We start from the raw sequence: 19,051 nt of genomic DNA, 5'->3' as shown, positions 1-19,051 counted from the left end.
TATTGACGCTAACTGAATAAATGGACTTCTTCAAATTCAAGGGGAGAGGTTTTGATAAGCTCATGGGAGAAGAAGAATAATTTGCATGTATTACTTTGATTAACTTAATAAAGGATTGTCATTCTTGAATTTAGACATTCATATTCTTTCCAAGAAGCAATCAATAAAGGGCAAGAGCACCTCTTTAGATCATCAGCGCACATAACCCTCTCTACAGGCAAAACGAAAAATATATGACTACAATTAAATAAATAAATGCTAAGTCCAGCAGGCCCAGTGCACCTCTTAAGGACAAGAAGATAATAAGATCGGAGACGCAACATTGTTTCAACTCTTATTTGTGACCTTTCACCCAAATGTAGCTGTTATTAAAGATGCCATTCCACGCTTCATGTTCCACAAATCGATAAGAATGCTGAGGACAACACCGTCTCCTCTAATCTACAAAAAAAATTACATTCAGACTCAAATGAAATGATGCGCAAAAATAGAAAACTTGAGAAACTTCCAAATAAGCCAGTCGGCCGCAATTCAATCTCTATTGCACGTTAATATTAGCCGGGCTTGGAGGGGCCATGGGGACACCCTTGCCACAACAAAACAAAAGCTGTAAGCATTTGTTTTTACTCAAGAAATATCCCACTATATGTTTAAATCGCGATTCAAGCCAAAATACGCGAAATAACCACCAAAGAACTGAAGAACGTATTTGAACAACGTATTTGCCTAAGGAAGTTGCCATAGTGACATTTAGCCTTCCGTGCTGTCATACTGGATTGTGCAAAGACAAAATTGTCTCACTGTATTTTTTACACATAGTGCCATGTATTTAAACAGATTTACAATGACAAGCATCACAAACTGTAGTTTTTTTATCTAATTAAAACCTTATTCAAATGTCAGTCAGCCCCTGAAATCCACATTATGCGACTTATCCAAAAAGGTAAGTTTAAGAAAAAATGTGCTTAAAAACCGTTTAGACTCAAAGCAGGTTAGGAGACAGGTATGCTATGAAGCATCGTCTTTGGTATATGGTAAACATAATTTAAAGTTTAGTGAAGAGTTAAGAGAAGTTAAACTTTCTAAATGGATTTTTTACTCAAAACAGCCTATGTTTAAATCGCGATTCAAGCCGAAACACGCAAAATTATTTAATTCAATTCAATTCAGCTTTATTTATATAGCGCTTTTACAATGTGGATTGTGTCAAAGCAGCTTCACATAAATGGTCATATTGGATCAGAGTAGTTCAGTTCAAATAATCAAGAATAAGGCGTGGTATAGCCTTATAGCTTTCATATTGGGTTATGCAACGACAAAAATTGTAATACTATATTTCTTTTACAGATAGGGTTATATTTTAAACAGATTTACAAATGAAAAAACATCACAAAATGCTATTTTTATTTTAAACCTTTTTTTGATGTCAGATCCGCTCCTATTTCACATTTGGCGACTTATGCAAAAACAAAGTAGGCCTAAGAAAAGTAGGCCTAAGAAAAAGTGCGCTAAAAACTGCCTTTTTAACTCTATTCATATCAAAGTGGGCTAAAATGGTTAGTTTTACGACACATGCTATGAGACATCTTTTTGGCTATGCTATAGGCCTAATCGCCTTTTTAGTATGTGGTAAGATTAAAGTTAAGATTTATTGAAGAGTTAAGAGAAGTTTCAGCTTTCAAATTCTGGGATTTCAACCTCACACTCTCGGAATTAAAGGTACAAGAGCTGTCACTGTGGTACCTTTTCAAAAGATAGCTACATATTTACTTAAGGGTCAATATTGGTACCTCGACGGCTTAAACATTTTAAGAGGTACACATTTGTACTTTTTTAGGTACTAATATGTAGCCTTGAGGTATTAATAGGGACCCTTTAGGTACAAATGTATAGCTTTTAAAAAGGTACCACCACAGTGAAAGCTCTCGTAGCTTTATTTCTGAGAGGTGTGGGGGAAATAACAGGACTAACTCAACAAGAAACAATTCGTTTTAGCTATATAGCCTAATTATTTTGTTTGGCTATATGTGAACCCAAATTTCTATTGAAACAACCCAGGATTTTAGTGTAACCTTAGTTTCTTTTTAGCCGACTATGTTTTAGAGATTCACGATTAACTTCTGCATCAATACAGCAATTATACCAATGACAGATGTCTCATTCTCTATAAACATGTCAGAAAGAATCATATTCATTGTTTATCCATGATGAGTTACTTAATAGCAAACAACACAAATCATGACACTTAAAGAGGCAGAGGCATCCAAAAATAAAAATGTATTTCATTCATTTTCCTGTCAATCTAGACTTTCATCTTCAGGAAAGTATGTGAATAAAATCTGTGTCATGGGGATTCTTAATAAAACAACAATTTTCCAAAATAACTCCAACATTAAATGATGTTTGGTCATGGTTGTGAACTTGTGAAGGCCACTGCAAGTCATGCGTCTGTACCATGCAAATCTGGGAGCTGTAGGCTTTTAATTCCTCACAAATGCCGGGAGAATATGCTGTTATGGAAATCAACTGTTATGGCTCAGCCTGCTCAGATCTGGAACCCCACCAAATAAACAATAACAATTCGGCATGCATGCACTAAACAATTGTGATCCTATTTACTTGTGTCTTCAAGGACAAGATAATCTTTGGATAAAATGTTTGAGTTGTCTTTTCCTTCCCTTTTCTCTCCCTCCTTTTTAAATAAATTCAAATTATCGAGTCAGTTGAACAAAATTAGAGTCCTTTTGTTTTTATTAGTGCGTATTACTGTTGAAAATTACAGATGATCATTGCGTTCTAGATTGCTATTGTTGTTCCGATCATCGACTGTCATTCTAAACTTAAGCTAACAAAGTCATTAAATTGACTCCCTCGCGCTCTCATTATGCGTGGTGTTAATAACCACTAATTAACTTTGCTTACGCGCGCGTCTGAGAGCACGTCTTTTTGTTCGCCCTTTCAAGCAGAGCAGCATCCAATTAAGTCACAGCAACAGGAATGAAGACACACCACCTCTGGAGCAGAACTGTCATCAGTGTGGCTCCTAAATTCAACACTGAGCCGCTAAACCGCACAGTAACCTCAACGCCAACTAATTAATAACCTGAACCTTCCTGCTCGTTTTTGTTTTGGGACAGACAGACAGACAGACAGACAGACAGACAGACAGACAGACAGACGACAGACAGACAGACAGACAGACAGACAGACAGACAGACGATAGATAGATAGATAGATAGATAGATAGATAGATAGATAGATAGATAGATAGATAGATAGATAGATAGATAGATAGATAGATAGATAGATAGATAGATAGATAAAAAAAATGTTTTTAAAAGATGTCCAACATTTAGTTTAGAAATTTGGCCTGTCAGTGAAAATCTAATAGACGTCTAAGAATAGGCAAAACTAGACTAGTCATAAAATAAACATAAATTAATGACATATAAAGTCTGTCTAAACTGTATATTTGACTAGTCTAGTTTTGGGCTAATCTTTCGTTGTCTATTATATTTTCACTGACAGCCCAAGATTAGTCTTGTTAGCCAATCTGTCTTTAGCGATTATAAGATGTCTAATAGACGAAGTGTGGCGGAAACCTTCCACATGAGTTACAGCTGATGATTTAAAAATGCTTCAATAATGATGCAGTTCTCCTTTTCTTTCTTTCTTTTTTTTTCTTTTTCTTTTTTTTTTTTTTTTTTTTGCTCAACTGACTTACATTTGCCTTGATGACTGCTGTTGTTAACACCAGGAGATGGCGCTGCTTGAAAACTTGGGAATGATAGCCAGGGTCTACTTTAGGGATTCAGACACAGCTGTTGAGCTGTTGGTATAACATCACCGAAACGATATAAAGTAAGTGTCATGTACTGTTACTTACTGTTTGAGGGAAAAAAAGCGTCTTGTTTTCGGAACAAGGGGTGGTTTGCGTAAGCGTAGCCAAAACCCAACGTATTATGGGCCATGTAAACCCTGCAAAACAGAAGACGATTGTAGAAATTATCAAGTTAGGCTGTTGTGAAAATATGACACACTGTGGTATCGGGTAATAGAGGAGCGTGAAACTGACTGGCACCCACTAACAGCTTGCCTGCCCGCACGTAGAGCGCTAAATAGACTCAGGACTGAATATGGGAAAATTGCGCATTTTTTTCAAATGCGTGCGTGTAATTAGTGCATTTAAACAAAGCGCGGATGTCCTGCTGGCGGTAATAGTCCCTGACATTTCTTTTCTTGGGTTAATAACAGAGCGCGTATAAATGAATCAAATTGTGCCCCCAAATTACATAGCGACTTTAAATACCCGTCTGCATTACGCGGCTGTTTGGGAACGAGGAAAAATGTCTTATATTGTTATTATTGTCATTACTCTGTTCTGTTGATCTGCTTAGTTGGTGCTGAAGTTTCAGGAAAAAATAAAGTCTCTTGGATTGTTTATACACTTTAAAAAATAAAGATAGCAAAAGATGATTTTGATGACACAGAAAGAAGTTTTTAAATGAAAAGCTCTTTAAATAACTACTTTTTATTTACATGCAGGAAAAAACAGGAAAAATATAATTAACTTTTACAGAATGTAAAAGGTCTTAATTAAATCTTTTTTAATAAACTTAATAAAATTTTGTATTTTAACTCCCAAATTTGCTAGTTAATACACTCAATGATTTTTTTTCAACATCATATAATTTCTGAAATATCAGCCTCTAACAAATGGTTGATAAGACTGTCGATTTATGGTAAAAGTACTACGTAATTAATACACTAACTATGAAAAATCTGAAAATATGAAGTGTAAGACTAATATATTTCAAAACCTAATCAAAACAAAACATTTTAAAACTACAAAATCGTCCTTATTTTTTTAAGTATGCCATATGCCAATTAAAGTATGCCAATTTTTAGATTCTCATTTAACATGTTTTCTTGTTTGTTTTTTTAACAATAAAACCAAAACCAAGTGTAGTAGTGCAACGGGGCTATGTTTGTTTAGTTTTATTGTAAACCAACCAGGCTGTGTGTTTAAACCATTATTTAAAACAGTCATTCTTTAAAACAGTCAAAATATGGTCAACCATTTGGTTGAGGAGGCGGTTAAAGAGTTAATGACCAACAGAACCGTTCTCCACTATTTTGTGGGTTCCATGCACTTATATAAGTTATTTATTCTTTTTTATTAGAATCGTCAATGCTAATAAAAACAATTTATTTATCTATTTTAATACATGTTGTTTTACATAATGATAAAGCGCTGATATCCCAATGTTTCATTGAGGCTAAACATCAAACTTTTACTCGTGCTCTTAAGCATTCTCACATACAGTATTTTCACGAGCCTAATTTCAGTCAGTACCAGAGCAGAATCATATAACCTATGAAGAGGAGAGAGTAAATTGCACATTCGTTGCAAGTTTGGGATTGAATTGTGAAAATGATCCTTTTAACATTGATAGGTCTGAGCGGCGCATAGGGTCACGCCATCCGCAGCAGGTTAAATAGACTTTCATTTAAAATTACATTCTCAATCTGTCTCTCCGGTCTTCTGGAGTCTAGTTGCCTGCAGTACGCTCTCAGCGGCCTATTATCACCACCCTCACTTTTTAAGTCAATCATCTATGGCTATCTGATCGCTTCACTCTGAGGACAGGCAATTAGGCCTAGGTGTGTGTATACACGCACAGGAGAACCAGGTGAACCATGCACCCGGTCAGGCCTTACCTCTATTCTAAATTTGCTGTGGCTCCTTCTTGAAATGACTATGGCTCAGAGAGTAAAATAACACCAAATAATATCACACCACAGAGAGATTGACAGAACGACCAATATTAGACAAAAGAAAACAAGACAAGACCAAAACCGGATGGCGCAAGAGTATACAATAATGTAAAGATTATGCAATGATAAAAACAGCAGTACTAAAAAGCAAGATCAAGATACTCTTTTAATTTATCTTTAATACTAAATAACCTATGTTATTTTGATTTATTTTAACATATATTATATATTTAAGATTTTGTACGATTAATTATGTGAAGTATATTATTATTATTATTAAAAAATAAAAACACCTAAAAAGTGTTTCAAAATATGCTTTGACACTTGTTTAGATAAATAAGTTTATTTAAATTCTGAGATTTTAGATATCTACATCCATTTAGTCATCATATTAATCTAATTTCAGTCTAAATGTGGAGGTGCTTTTTCGGTAACTTCAGTAATCCATTATAACATGCGCTGAGTTCATACCGTTTAACTTTAATAGAAAAATATATAAAGATCCCCCTTGTTCCCTTGGGAGCCAATCAGATTTGCGTTACACGTCAATGCAACAGAATGGAGAGCGGAGCTACTCCGGATCAGTGCATATGGCATTAGCGGCCAGGGTGGGATAGGCAAGAGAGACGTTTCAGATACAGTGCGAGAGAGAGTAACAGTCACCCACTCGAGCACGACTGAGGACGATACAAACATGAGCAGTCAGTACGACGACGATAGCCGCGATCGGAGCGAATGTAAAAGCAAGTCGCCCACCGTGCTTTCTTCCTACTGCATAGACAGTATACTGGGCAGAAGAAGCCCCTGTAAAGTCAGACAACTGGGAGCGCAAAGTTTACCAGCACCCGTCAGACCGGACCACGAAATGACAACCGAAGGTAAGCCCCTTTCTCGCGGTTTCTACGCTTTACGCTGTAAAACAAATGCGACATTACTGATTTCGTGCATGTTTAACTACAACGTGTGTAGAAGTCTACAGAAACAATGTAAAAAGCAACACTTGGAGCGCATCTGAGTGTAAAGAAAAACAAAGTTTTAAAAACCTCTCTAAATAAAGAATAAGACCGAACAATCTTGAAACGCGTTATTGCAATAACTTGATTATGCCATTTGACAATCTTTTTAAACTCCATAAAAAACGATGGTCAGAAACAATATTGCATATTAAGGTAGCCCATAGAAAAAAGCACAAAACAGAAGTAATAAATAGCATATATATATATATATATATATATATATATATATATATATATATATATATATATATATATATATAATGCATTGTATCAGTGCTTAGCCTAGGCACCAATATAGGAAACTAAATAAAAACGTAGGCCATATTTATAAGACATATATTTTGCATTATAACAGTCCTAAAAGTACTTTAAATGCATGCATATAATATGTACATTTAAAATGTTTAATTGGTGCATTTAAAAATACGCTATTCTTTATTTTTCTAGTCACCTCCAAAGAGAATTCGTTTGACTCGGACATGCACCTGCCGCCCAAATTGCGCCGGCTCTACGGCCCTGGTGGGAAGTACCTGGACTCCGGGAGGGGGTTTCACGAGCACCTAGAAAAGGGTGAGAGGGAGAGACTGCTGGACCAAGCCTGCGAGAGTCTCAAAATCAGCCAAGCGCCTCAAGTCAGCATCAGCCGTAGCAAGTCGTACAGAGAAAACGCGCCGTTCAGCCAGAGTGATGAAGGCCAGAGTCCCGAACACATGGCGCAGGAGCTGGTGGAGCTCAGCACCCTGAAGTTTGAAGAGGATGTAGTCAAAGAGGAGGCGTGCGGAGACAACAGTCTGTCTCCCAAGGATGAAGAGAGCTTACACAACGATGGGGATGTAAAAGATGGAGAGGACAGTGTGTGTCTGTCGGCCGGCAGCGACTCGGAGGAAGGGATGCTTAAACGGAAGCAGAGAAGATACAGGACTACCTTCACCAGCTATCAGCTGGAGGAGCTGGAGAGGGCCTTCCAGAAAACACACTACCCCGATGTGTTCACCAGGTAAATATGACGCATAGTATAGCTTTTTTACGCGGTTTATTCAAAGAAGGTTTGGACAGAATCTGCAGTTTTGTGATACATATTTGGCTACAACGATGGCAGACAAATACTGTTTGTATAAAAAATTGCATGCCTGAAAAATGTGAAAGATATTTCATTGACATTTTTTTCTAAATGTAGATTTAAAAAACGTAAAAACCCCACCAACTTTTTGACATTCAGATCCGTATTTATTTTTAACAAAGAGAACATTAATTTAAACTGCAGCTGAATTGCTGTAGTGTAATTTTTTTATTCAGAATAATTTATCATTTGTAAAACTAAACGTATAAGTAACGGTTATATGAATTAAACATTTAAAACGTTAAAAGCACAAATACAAAATCCTCTGTATATATTAATAAAAAATAGTAAACGATGTAAGCATTGGTAATTTCAAAAAGGTTGGATTAATGAAACAAAATATTTGAAGGAAACAATATTTAAACGCATTTTAATAGTTACGTTTATTCTTTATGAAAGGGATTTAATTCTGCTTCTCTTTCCAAGAAATGAAATAACACCGGTTAATAGATTTACATTAAATCGGGGTTACGACAAGCGTACAATTTTGTGGGCCTATGGCCTATATTATTAGAACAAAAACTAGTGACTGAAATGTAGTGTATTTTTGATTATTTTTACGTCTGTTTTCTCATCTTATTCTCTATGAGCATTCGTTATAATCAAAATAAATATGTGGGCATTTAAAGAGCTCGTGGTCAATCGTAGGCCTATTCTACTTCACATTCAGAAATAAACAAAATAATAGATTTATTAACTTATTTAAGTGTGGCTGTTGTTGGAGTTTTGGGCTCATTTAAAATGTCATTAAAATGCTTATTTAGGTTCATGGGATGGCAGAGAAGAATCGACCAGACCAACTGTGAAATACAACCGCTTTATCAACAATTATTATTATAATTATAGTTATTATTATTATTTTGTTTGAAAAAACAACAACAATAATAATAGGCCTTTTTGAAGTGCATTTTGAAGTGGTATTGTGTCTTTACTTGTTATGCATTTAACATTTTACTTTTTAGTTATTCTTTTTATTATTAAATCTTGTGCAATTCATGTTCTTACTTTAGAATGGAATTGGTAGTTGATGAAAATATATATCATAAAGATTTAGGCTATTTCATTTTTTTAAATATTGCCCCACATGTATTCGGTATTCGTACAGTCACGTTGCATGAAAGAAAATGAATCAATATGCCAAACAACATAAGTCTATTAAATCTAAAAATCAACAGTCTGCCTAATGACAAATTTACCCGTGGACCGTTTTTCTTTAACCAAAATGTTCGTTGTTGATCATGAAATAGCCTATCGATGTTTATATTGACGTGCTAGATAATTGTCATAAATTTAGCCAGGTATATTTTCAGTAAATGCGCAATTGTCGTATAATAGTCTAGATGCCATTATTTCCATCATTATGTTGTTACAGTCACTGCACTAAAGCCTCGCCCAACGAAACGAGCCATTATGAAAAACGTACAAGTTATCCGTTCGATTCTCATCAGCCCCAAATTGCTTTCCTAGGTTTCTGACAATTTAGGCAAAATCTGTTTTCTTACGGTGTTTGTGAAGAAAAAAATATCCTTGCACATATTTTGAGGATCTATATTTTCTTTTCCAGAGAGGAGCTCGCGATGAGGCTGGATCTGACAGAAGCGCGCGTTCAAGTGAGTGCCTAGTCTACTTTGTTCTTTCTTTCTTTAGCACAAAAATAAAACGCTGCAAAATAGATCGAATTTAAATGCGCAATAATATTAACGCGTACTGTATAAAACACAGTCGAGAACCTTGACTGCATTCACCTGTTAAAAGGATTTAAATTGCTGAGAATTGAGAGAAATTACCTATAATATGACAACTTGTCGACATTTTGAAGGTAAAGATTAACTAAATGATGTGAGCCTGCGAAATTCTTGCAATTTGCTTACTTGTAGACGTTAAGACAATATAGCTAATGGTCTATATTTAATTTCATTTTAAAGTGACAATCGTAAACTTGGTTAAATGACCCTGTACGTCATGGCAAGGTCTTTCCTGTTATCGAAAGTTATTATACACAATAGAGCGAACATTTTAGCGGCAATTACACAGACGCCCCTGATTCATAAAAGCGCACTTAGCGAGAGAGCAAACACTGCTATTCCAGGGAGAAAATGGTGTTTGAATTCTCATCGCCGGCGCGGGGGAGAGGGAGGGGCAGGGGGGATAATGCTATTTGATTTCCCATTTTGTGATTGCAATAGACCGGCATTGATCCGATGCTTTGCACTTGGAACGAGTGAGAGACTATTAAGGGTGTTTGCCACCCCTCCTTTCTCTATTCAAAGCGTGGCTCGCATGTTCAAACCCAACTCTCATAACCAAAGAGACAGTGCAAACATGAGGAAGCTACCAGGGTTATTGGCCGTGTAAAACAACAGATGTCAATTTGGAGATGTGGGAGAACAAATCACTTAACAGGCTCGATCAGGAGGTGATAAAGCTAATAAATGCCCCAGGGGCCGGGTTTTGAAGCATGTGAGAGGGGCCAAGGTCCTTGTTGCTTCGTCTGTTGACACTTTTCCTTCATTATTGAAGTCCCTGTCTGCAGGTCATGTTCTTGTACCACAACCTGGTGGGGTTTAGAGGGATACCAGGGGGATCGTGGGAAAGTTAAATAGCCTCTTGGAAGCAACCAACATTTGGGGGAATTTAATTTAAAATGCATTAATTGTTATTGGATGCCATTCAGCTGTTATTCCCACATCTTTTGTTAACACGGCTCTTAATTACCACGCTCCACCCCATTTTTTCCTCTGCCGAACCAGATTTTAATTAGCAAAGTTAGGGTAACAGACCGTAAGTTTGGGGCCATGTAATTACCCTTGACTTCCAGCCTATTTGTCACCTCATTAAAGCGAACCAAATATTGCACATGAACAAGAGCGACAAGCTCATGCTTAAATGACCATACAGGCTGTCAGGTGGAATATTAATGGCCCTGGATCATTTTTCAACTTCTCAAGGCCAGCTATTTAGGCATGTCCCTAACTTCAAGCCAAGCACATAATGTTTGGGTGAAAGTACAATTAGATGCATGCATCTTAAAACAGTAGAGTTTGGGCTTTAATGATGTTTCTTTCCCATCTTTAGGTTTGGTTTCAGAACCGAAGGGCAAAGTGGAGGAAACGTGAAAAGGCAGGTGTTCAGGCTCACCCCACAGGCCTGCCTTTTCCTGGGCCGCTGGCAGCTGCTCACCCCTTGAGTCATTACCTGGAAGGAGGACCCTTCCCACCTCACCCTCACCCAGCTCTGGAGTCAGCATGGACCGCTGCAGCAGCAGCTGCTGCTGCGTTTCCAGGCCTGGCCCCACCCCCAAATAGCTCCGCCCTCCCTCCTGCCACACCCCTTGGCCTTGGAACCTTCCTGGGCACAGCAATGTTCAGGCATCCAGCCTTCATTGGACCCACTTTTGGCAGGTAAAATCATTTGCTGTCACAATATCAGTCAAGATGTTCTAATTATACATTTCACAGTAATGCCATATAAGAACTATTATAGGTTTATCGGAGAACCTTTTTCAGTGTAAATAACTGTTTTTTTTTAAATCCTGAAGAATCTTTTATGATCACAGTAGTTTTATGAATGTTAAAAGGTGCCTTTTCTGGCATTGATGGTTCTGTAAGGAACCTGTAACATCTTACCTTTCCATCAAGCAAAATGTATTTATAGTGGAAAAATTGTTCTTTGCTAAAATGTGATTATTTTAAAAACTGTTCACTAGAAGGTTTTTGGGGAACCCAAAATATTTATCACAATACCATGAAATCTTTTGGAAGCTTCATTTTTAAGAATTAAAGTAGGATCAAAGTTTTCTTACTTTGCATTAAATTAGGAAAACTGAAATATACATTTTACCCTGTAAAACACCTTAATATTCCATATTTTCTATGATACATTGAATTGCTATATAAAGTAAATGACAATAGTCCTATTTTAAATGCATTGGGTCTTATTTTGTACCCCAAAACAAATTGTTTAATCACTTGTTAGAGTATATGAATGTATGAGTACAATACTCCGCATCACAGAACCTTTCTCTCCTTGTTTAGACTCTTCTCAAGTATGGGTCCTCTGACCAGTGCTTCCACAGCGGCCGCTCTCTTGCGCCAAACTGCACCACCAGTGGAGAGTCCAGTGCAGCCATCAGCAGCCCTCCCAGAACCACCTTCTTCCTCATCCTCTACAGCCGCCGACCGCAGGGCATCCAGCATTGCAGCTCTGCGTCTCAAAGCAAAGGAACATTCGGCCCAATTGACCCAACTCAACATCCTGCCGTCCGGCACTGCAGGGAAAGAAGTGTGCTGATCCTTCTCCTTAAAAACAAAACAAATGATTAAAGAAACCATCTCAACAAAAAGCACGACCAAATCCATATAGCACTAGCACACTGGAGACCCATCTGACATTGGAGTCCTCACCAAATCACAGCACCTCCCAGGACGTCATCACTAAATTTTATACAGTGCACCAAACATGTTTCAAAACCTTTCTGAGTGTAATGTAGGCACCTCAGATGGTAAAGTTAGGGAGGCTGTGATTGGTAACCAGTGTTTTGGGTCAAATGTGTTAAAAGACTATATACACTTACAGAGAAGAACTACACTGCAATACACACATGGACTCATTTCTTCCTAGTCTTCTCTCAGTGCTGAAGCAGAGATGGGTCAATATGCCAAAGGGAAATGCCACAAACTGCTACCCATCTCGAACCATGTCCATTCACGTTTGGCCTCAATATTGGCACATTTCTGAAAAAACGAATACTACAGCTTTACTTTCTGTTTGTTTCCCACTCTTATGTTAAATATGATATTTAGGAGAAAAAAAATAATAATGAAAAAGAAATGCTTTGTTTAAGGATGAACAATGTGAAAATCTAAACTTTAGCCTGTTTACTGATCTGTTAAGGGTATCCTGTATATATAGCTCTGTTTAATAAAAAAAGCAACGAAAAGGGGGGCAAATGACAAGAAAAAAAACAATAGTTTATTTGAAAAGATGTTTTGAGAATATGCTCTCGGTGTAGTACTGTAGGAATGGTTTCACGTAGATTCATCCTCTGTTCGTTTGATTCAGATTTTAGATTTTTAGATGATTATTTATGTCTGCCCGGTTAGAGAGCTTGAAATCCTTACCGGAAAGTTTTGCTATTCAGTGAAGAGTTTTTCCTGACAAGTTCAGGGGGACGAGTTCGAGAAAATAAACGAAACTGGTGAAACATAAACCCTTCTGTATTATTTACATCTTAATTCCAATTAAATTTAAATGACCTGGGGAAAAGGTTTACACCTAGATTGTCTTTTTCTTTTTAGCTTTTTCAACTTTTTGAGAAAAATGTTTTCAAGGGTTTAAAATTAGACAAAATTGTTAGATGATTTGTGAGGTTTTATATCAGTGACGTGTTAGTTTTTAATACTGTAAATGCATGAATAGCTGCGATATAAAAAAAAACCCCGAATCATACTAATCTCTGTATGTAAAAGATATAAGAGCTTATTTATAAAAGTAAACGAGCAATTATTGGGTGAATTATTCAGTAGGGAGTCCGGTCGCTAATAAGAAAATGGTAATTTAAGTGGTCACTTATCAGTTATCCCAAGGATGCAGTGTATGTGACAAACTGCAATCATACAGAGAAGTAAACATTTTGTTTCCTGTGCCAAGAGCTGCTTATTTCAGATTGCGATAAACGGATGAGAGTAATTTATATTAAAGATAACCAAAAACAACACCTTTATGTTAAATGATTCAGATGATATATTCATTACGCCTCTATTAACCAAAGCGGCTTGTAATTATTCCGCCATTTCAACCGTTGCAGGCCTCACAAATTGTAGAGGCGCTAAATTGGACGCAACATCTGTAAATGCCCAACTCCGTTAAGTCCCTTTCTCATTAATGAAGTAACAAGCAGTTTATCAAAAGTCTTTCTTTCGGATTCCTTATTTAATTCCCCCAAATCCCTCTCCGTTGGGTCTCACGCGCGAAGCGATGCCATTACAGCAATCAATGCGCTCCATTCAAACAAAGTCATTTTCGCCCATTTGACCCGTCCATGGTGTCGAAGCAAATCGCGTGAAATTACCTCAAGGATTAATTTTCTCCTTTATCGCGCGCGCCGCTGTAAAGATTTCTCTTTTCCTTGTTTTACCCGCGCTAATCCGTTTCATTATAACGCCACAAACAAGCAGGATCAGTGAAGATGGAAGCGGACGAAATGAAGACGGGTTGGGAGGCGTGAAGGGATCAGGGCTCCTATAACGCCCAACAAATTCGTCTCTCAAATACCCCCTTCTCTAGCAAGCAAGTCCATATTAAACATGTTGGCATGCGAGAATATGTTCAAAGGAGCATTAAGGAAACCAATTTTCTACCTCCAAGAGAGGTGCCATACACTTTTTTTCTCCTCTTTTTGTAGAAGGGACCACTGGAGCGTGCAGCCCACTTCTGTTGGGATTTTTATGAGATTTTCCAGAATGCCTTAATCTTATTGTGAACATTATTAATGAATCGCAAACCAATTTGCTCCTAATATCTGGGGAATGCTTGACACAATTGGAGAGGCACTGACCTGAAGTGCTTAGGGCGACTTTTTTTTCTTCAACTCTTTTCTTACAATGCATGAATGAAGAAATAGGCTTTGTGAAGACTAAATTTGCTTCTCTATTTATGGAGAGTGTGCAGATGATTCATTGGCAATGTACTGAGCTGACCACAAAATACACTCAAAGTGGGAAAAACACCTGTTTGGGAACAGCCACTAAGTCAAGTCATCCCAGCAAATGCGTGCATATTTAATTTTTGTTCAGACAAAAATGGCTTTGTGTGTTCATAAATTGTATTGTGGTATCATAAGCTAAAAAATTTATTAGAATTAGGCTTATCAATAACATGAACAGTTAGTTATACTGAAGGTTATGCCAGAATGTTCTTATTAGAACAAACATGTTTTAACTATCTTCTTATTGTGTATAAAACAGTTTACAAAATACTGTTAATATTAAGGATTTTTTTAAATTAAAGTAGTTTTGCCTTGTAATTGTGCATTGCATTATGTTTTGAAGAAAACTTTAACAAAAAAATGTATTGATAATTTTCTGCAATGGCATATTTTGGTTTTCAACAGACCATGATTATAATAATTTGATTAAAATAGCCCTGTATTGTCAAAACTTGTGATTTAAAAGATAATTTTGGCATTTTTGTTGTTTTTCAGAAATTTAAAACAACATTACCAACTTTTAAGAAGGTAAAAGGGTACACAACTATTACAAATAAGTATTTTTTTTCTAAACGTGCACTTAAAAAAAATAAAGAACAAAAGAAAATCCCACAAAATGTAAAAAAGTGCTTATTTGCTAAACATTACCAATTTGTAGACACAGATGTCGTATTTTAAGAATTTAGCCATTCAAAATGAATCAACTTTTTTGGTACAAAGACCCACCGATAGGCAAAAAGCACAACATTTCAAATTAAGTATATATTAACAATTCAAAAGCACATGGTAAAACGTTTCACATGCATTCCCTTGATTTTAGCTCACTGGGCTGTGCTTCAACAACCAGCGAATAATCACGCTTTTCCATCCCGCCACAGCTCGAGACACCGGGGGAAGGTGAAAGCACTAAAGGCGCTTTGATGAGCCTCTCGTCTCCTATTGGAGCAGTAGAGTAAGAAATCACGGTGAAAAGGGCTGAATGGCGGGCCACTGGAACCCTGTCCCCTTTTGGTGTGCCTTAATTCCCTCGTCTCTTTTACCCTCATCCAATTAGTCCAGTGTATTAAGCGGTTTATCATCTCATAGCCTGCTATTCAGAGAAACAAGAGGAGCACTTTGCAATAGGGCCGGCTTTCCTTTTGACACCCACGGGTACTTACATATTCTGCGATGCCATGAATAATAGAGAAAGAATAGGCCACTAATTCCCTCATCAAAGAGAACCTTGTCCACCGCTTTGCTCAACACCACCATTCTGGTCAAAAAGACAGGCAATAAAGCTTAGCATAACAAAAACGAATCATTCTTATTAGCTTAGTGGGGTAAATTAATGCAAAGCCTCGTCTGCATTGAGTGGAGCAGTTTGAAAACAGCCTCCGCGGGCACGACAAAAGCGCGTTCACACTTAAAGGAATGTCCTGATGAAAGACCAACATCATAATCTTGCAGAAGTGCGACACAACATTCGGGAACTACCTACATTAAGCTAAATGTAAGCCTATATGTGGTTAATACAGACGGCAAAGGCCTACAATGCCGTCTGTCATGTCGCAGACAGAAAGTAGCTCTTAAGTGTTGCCGCTCTCTCCAAGGTCGCTGCCATTAGTCGCAGCCGTTTAAGGCGATTTTTTTTTCAAGCATGGCATTTATGGAAATTGACATCTGATGAAATGGTTTAAGACATCGTCTAACTGTCATTATAAACACATGGAATGAGTGAGTGAAGCACCACATTCTTAAAACTGACTCGATTTAAGTGGACTAATCTCCTCGCTTTCACACACTCTTGGCTTGCCATTCTCCAGGTCTTGAAAATGGAGCCTTCCATTTGGAGAAGTTAACTCGCCCTCTTCAAATGTGTAAATGTCATCACTCCCTGCAGCACGGCGAAATAAAATAATCAACGAGGGAGGAGGGGAAAAAAAAGGAAATGTGAAAGTGTTATGAAATACTTTTATTGACATTTCCGTATCAAAACCAATTAAGAATCTTATTTATTAGCAACAAACATGGAAAAGCTGCAAGACGCACAGCGAACGATGTGATAAATCCAGCTGAGAGCTGAGTTCAATCATTCAAAACTCCACAAATCACTGGCTACCTCTGTATCATTGGCTAATTGCTGTGCTGTTAAGGATGAAGGGGGTAGTAGAGAAGTCATTACTGAACTAAGGCCCCTTCAAAACCGCTACAAGCCCCCCATGAACTTGCCTGTCATTACCCCTGATTGTTATCTCTAAAAACCCCAGTGTGTGTGTGTGTGTGTGGTGCTATCAGGGAGGGGGGGATTGCGTTGAGAGTCTTTAGCCCCTTATCATGGCCATTTTACCACAGATTCATCATCGATTAGACCTGCACAAAGGCTAAATGGGATGGGACACAAGAACACAGATTAGAGAAAGAGACAGGTGCTCAAACATGGAAAGGTTTGGTGATTACATGCAGATTGACTGCGAGCTCGTCACCTTTGCCCTTAATTCACGTCCGAGCCGTCAGACACAAAAAAGCTGCCTGGGATTACAAATGTAAGGCAAGTGAGCTAGAAAATGGCATAGATCACAAAATCGCAAGGTGTATTTACAGCAGACAGGAATTAAAAAGATGAAGATTGCTTCTGTTGGTGAGCAGAAATGCATAAATATTATGCTATATCTGATTAGCCAGGATTGCTTCAATGACAGTTTTTTTACTTGAGGGTTATAAAGGCCTGGAAAAGCTTGGCAAGGTTGACTTCAGAGTATCCGCTGGTGGCGAGGATGTTGTCTGTTACACCCTTCAGCTTTTTGTACACTTCCATTTCTTCTTTCCATTCTTTACTCTTGAATTTTACTGCAAAAAGAACAAGAAATTATGTTAAAACACATTTTGATGACAGACCACAAACATCAAGACGCGCATGCCAGTTCAAAAAATAAAATGATAAAAATATTTTTTGGTCACATTTTATTTTGATGGTCTGTTTGTTGAATTTAAATTACATTGTATCAACATGCCAACTAATTCCCAAGAGATTATAAGTTCACTGTTAGGGTAAGTTGACATGTACTTGCAAAGTTTCTTATAGTCAGGTAAATGCTTGTTGAAGGAGCTGTATCTACAGATGTTAAGCAGACAGTCTACTAATACTCTAATGGACCATCAAAATAAACTGAACTATTAAAATAAAATAAACTATTTTTTCCAATCTATAAACCCACTTTCACTTCATTTATCAATCAACCAATTAATAAAAACGCATACATCCAACAAATAAAAGCTGATTCTATTTAAACTAGATATTGGGGAAGACTGGTGCACAGTGTTTGGTGCTTTGAGATTCAATATTGGCTTTGATATTGTGACTGCAAACAAGAAAAACAAAGAAATGTAATCAAAAAATACATTGCATTCAAAAAATACATTAGAACAGTGGTTCTCAAACTGTGGTACGTGTACCACTAGTGGTACGCAAGCTTTCTTTTAGTGGTACGCGGAGGAATGAAATATGTCATGTACATGCTACACACATTTCAGAATTTATCGAAAATGATGTATATAATATGCCATATATGACATATAACCTATATTTCTGAGGTAATCTGCCACGTTTTTTTAACTGTGCAGAGTTGTAGCTGCTTTACTGGGCCTACTACGCTACTGTATTTCAATACTGCTCATTTTGGTGGTACTTGGAGAGACAATTTTTTTCTGAGGTGGTACTTGATGAAAAAAGTTTGAGAACCGCTGCATTAGAATATAATAAAAATAAATAATATATATATATATAATACAAGTAGTTTTACAGAGAATATTGCCTCATAAGCCAAGAAAAGAGTACTTGTTAAGTAAATAAAATGATTTTTCTGTAAATATAATATAAAAATAAAATTTCTTAACAGACTGTGGACTGAAAAAGAAAAAACAACAACAACTACTTTAAACAAACATTACAATAAAAACAGTGACTGTCATAAGACATTTAAGTCCCAATGAACCGGAAGCTTCCACTGTTATTTTTTTTCAATGTGCTTACTAGAGCAATGGAATATTAAATATGAAAACACTGGGCGTGGCTTGTTTTATTGCGTATATTACTCAGCCAGTGGAGATTTTTAAAGAAAACAGACCTTAAACTTGCTGATTTTGTAATGGCATAGAGTTCACCGGAATCGCTTGACCCTTACTAGTTCCTTTTGTCAGTAACCTTACTGACAAAAAAGTCCTTCTGCATACTTCCGCATATACCCTGATACAACCTAACAGATTCCTTTTGCTCACCAATTCTGTTTGTTGTCAAAACTGATAGTTGAACCAGCGTGGTTAAGTTTGTTAGCCACACCCATTATCTGATAATTGAACTGAAAACCAACAGGAAGTGCATTGTCAGATTTTAATTAAAGATTACAAGAGCAAACTATTTTATTTCTCTTAATGACATGCACAGGTGAAATG

The 19,051-nt window shown here is 37.0% G+C and overlaps 2 protein-coding genes and 1 long non-coding RNA gene across 3 annotated transcripts in view; 1 reads left to right on the top strand and 2 right to left on the bottom strand.

The window, feature by feature from the left end:
- The first annotated feature begins 6,472 nt into the window (after positions 1-6,472).
- Positions 6,473-12,256, top strand: arxa (aristaless related homeobox a). Its single transcript, NM_131384.1, has 5 exons — positions 6,473-6,656; positions 7,242-7,791; positions 9,479-9,524; positions 10,990-11,315; positions 11,949-12,256. The coding sequence occupies exons 1-5, from the start codon at positions 6,473-6,475 to the stop codon at positions 12,202-12,204; spliced, it is 1,362 nt and encodes a 453-aa protein (NP_571459.1). The 3' UTR covers positions 12,205-12,256.
- Positions 12,021-13,862, bottom strand: LOC141380702 (uncharacterized). The gene is made up of 2 exons (XR_012399393.1): positions 12,488-13,862; positions 12,021-12,212 (listed from the first exon to the last, which is right to left on the bottom strand). It is a non-coding gene; the product is annotated as an uncharacterized lncRNA (long non-coding RNA).
- Positions 13,863-16,559: 2,697 nt separating this feature from the next.
- Positions 16,560-19,051, bottom strand: part of pola1 (polymerase (DNA directed), alpha 1) — a 91,731-nt gene continuing 89,239 nt past the window's right edge. The window contains exon 37 of the mRNA NM_001305464.1: positions 16,560-17,449. Coding sequence (NP_001292393.1) covers positions 17,307-17,449 — 143 coding nt within the window. The 3' untranslated portion in view covers positions 16,560-17,306. The remainder of the gene's footprint in view (positions 17,450-19,051) is intronic.

Source organism: Danio rerio, chromosome 24 (genome assembly GCF_049306965.1).
Source record: "Danio rerio strain Tuebingen ecotype United States chromosome 24, GRCz12tu, whole genome shotgun sequence".
Taxonomy (NCBI): domain Eukaryota; kingdom Metazoa; phylum Chordata; class Actinopteri; order Cypriniformes; family Danionidae; genus Danio; species Danio rerio.
This window is presented reverse-complemented; position numbering and strand designations above follow the sequence as displayed.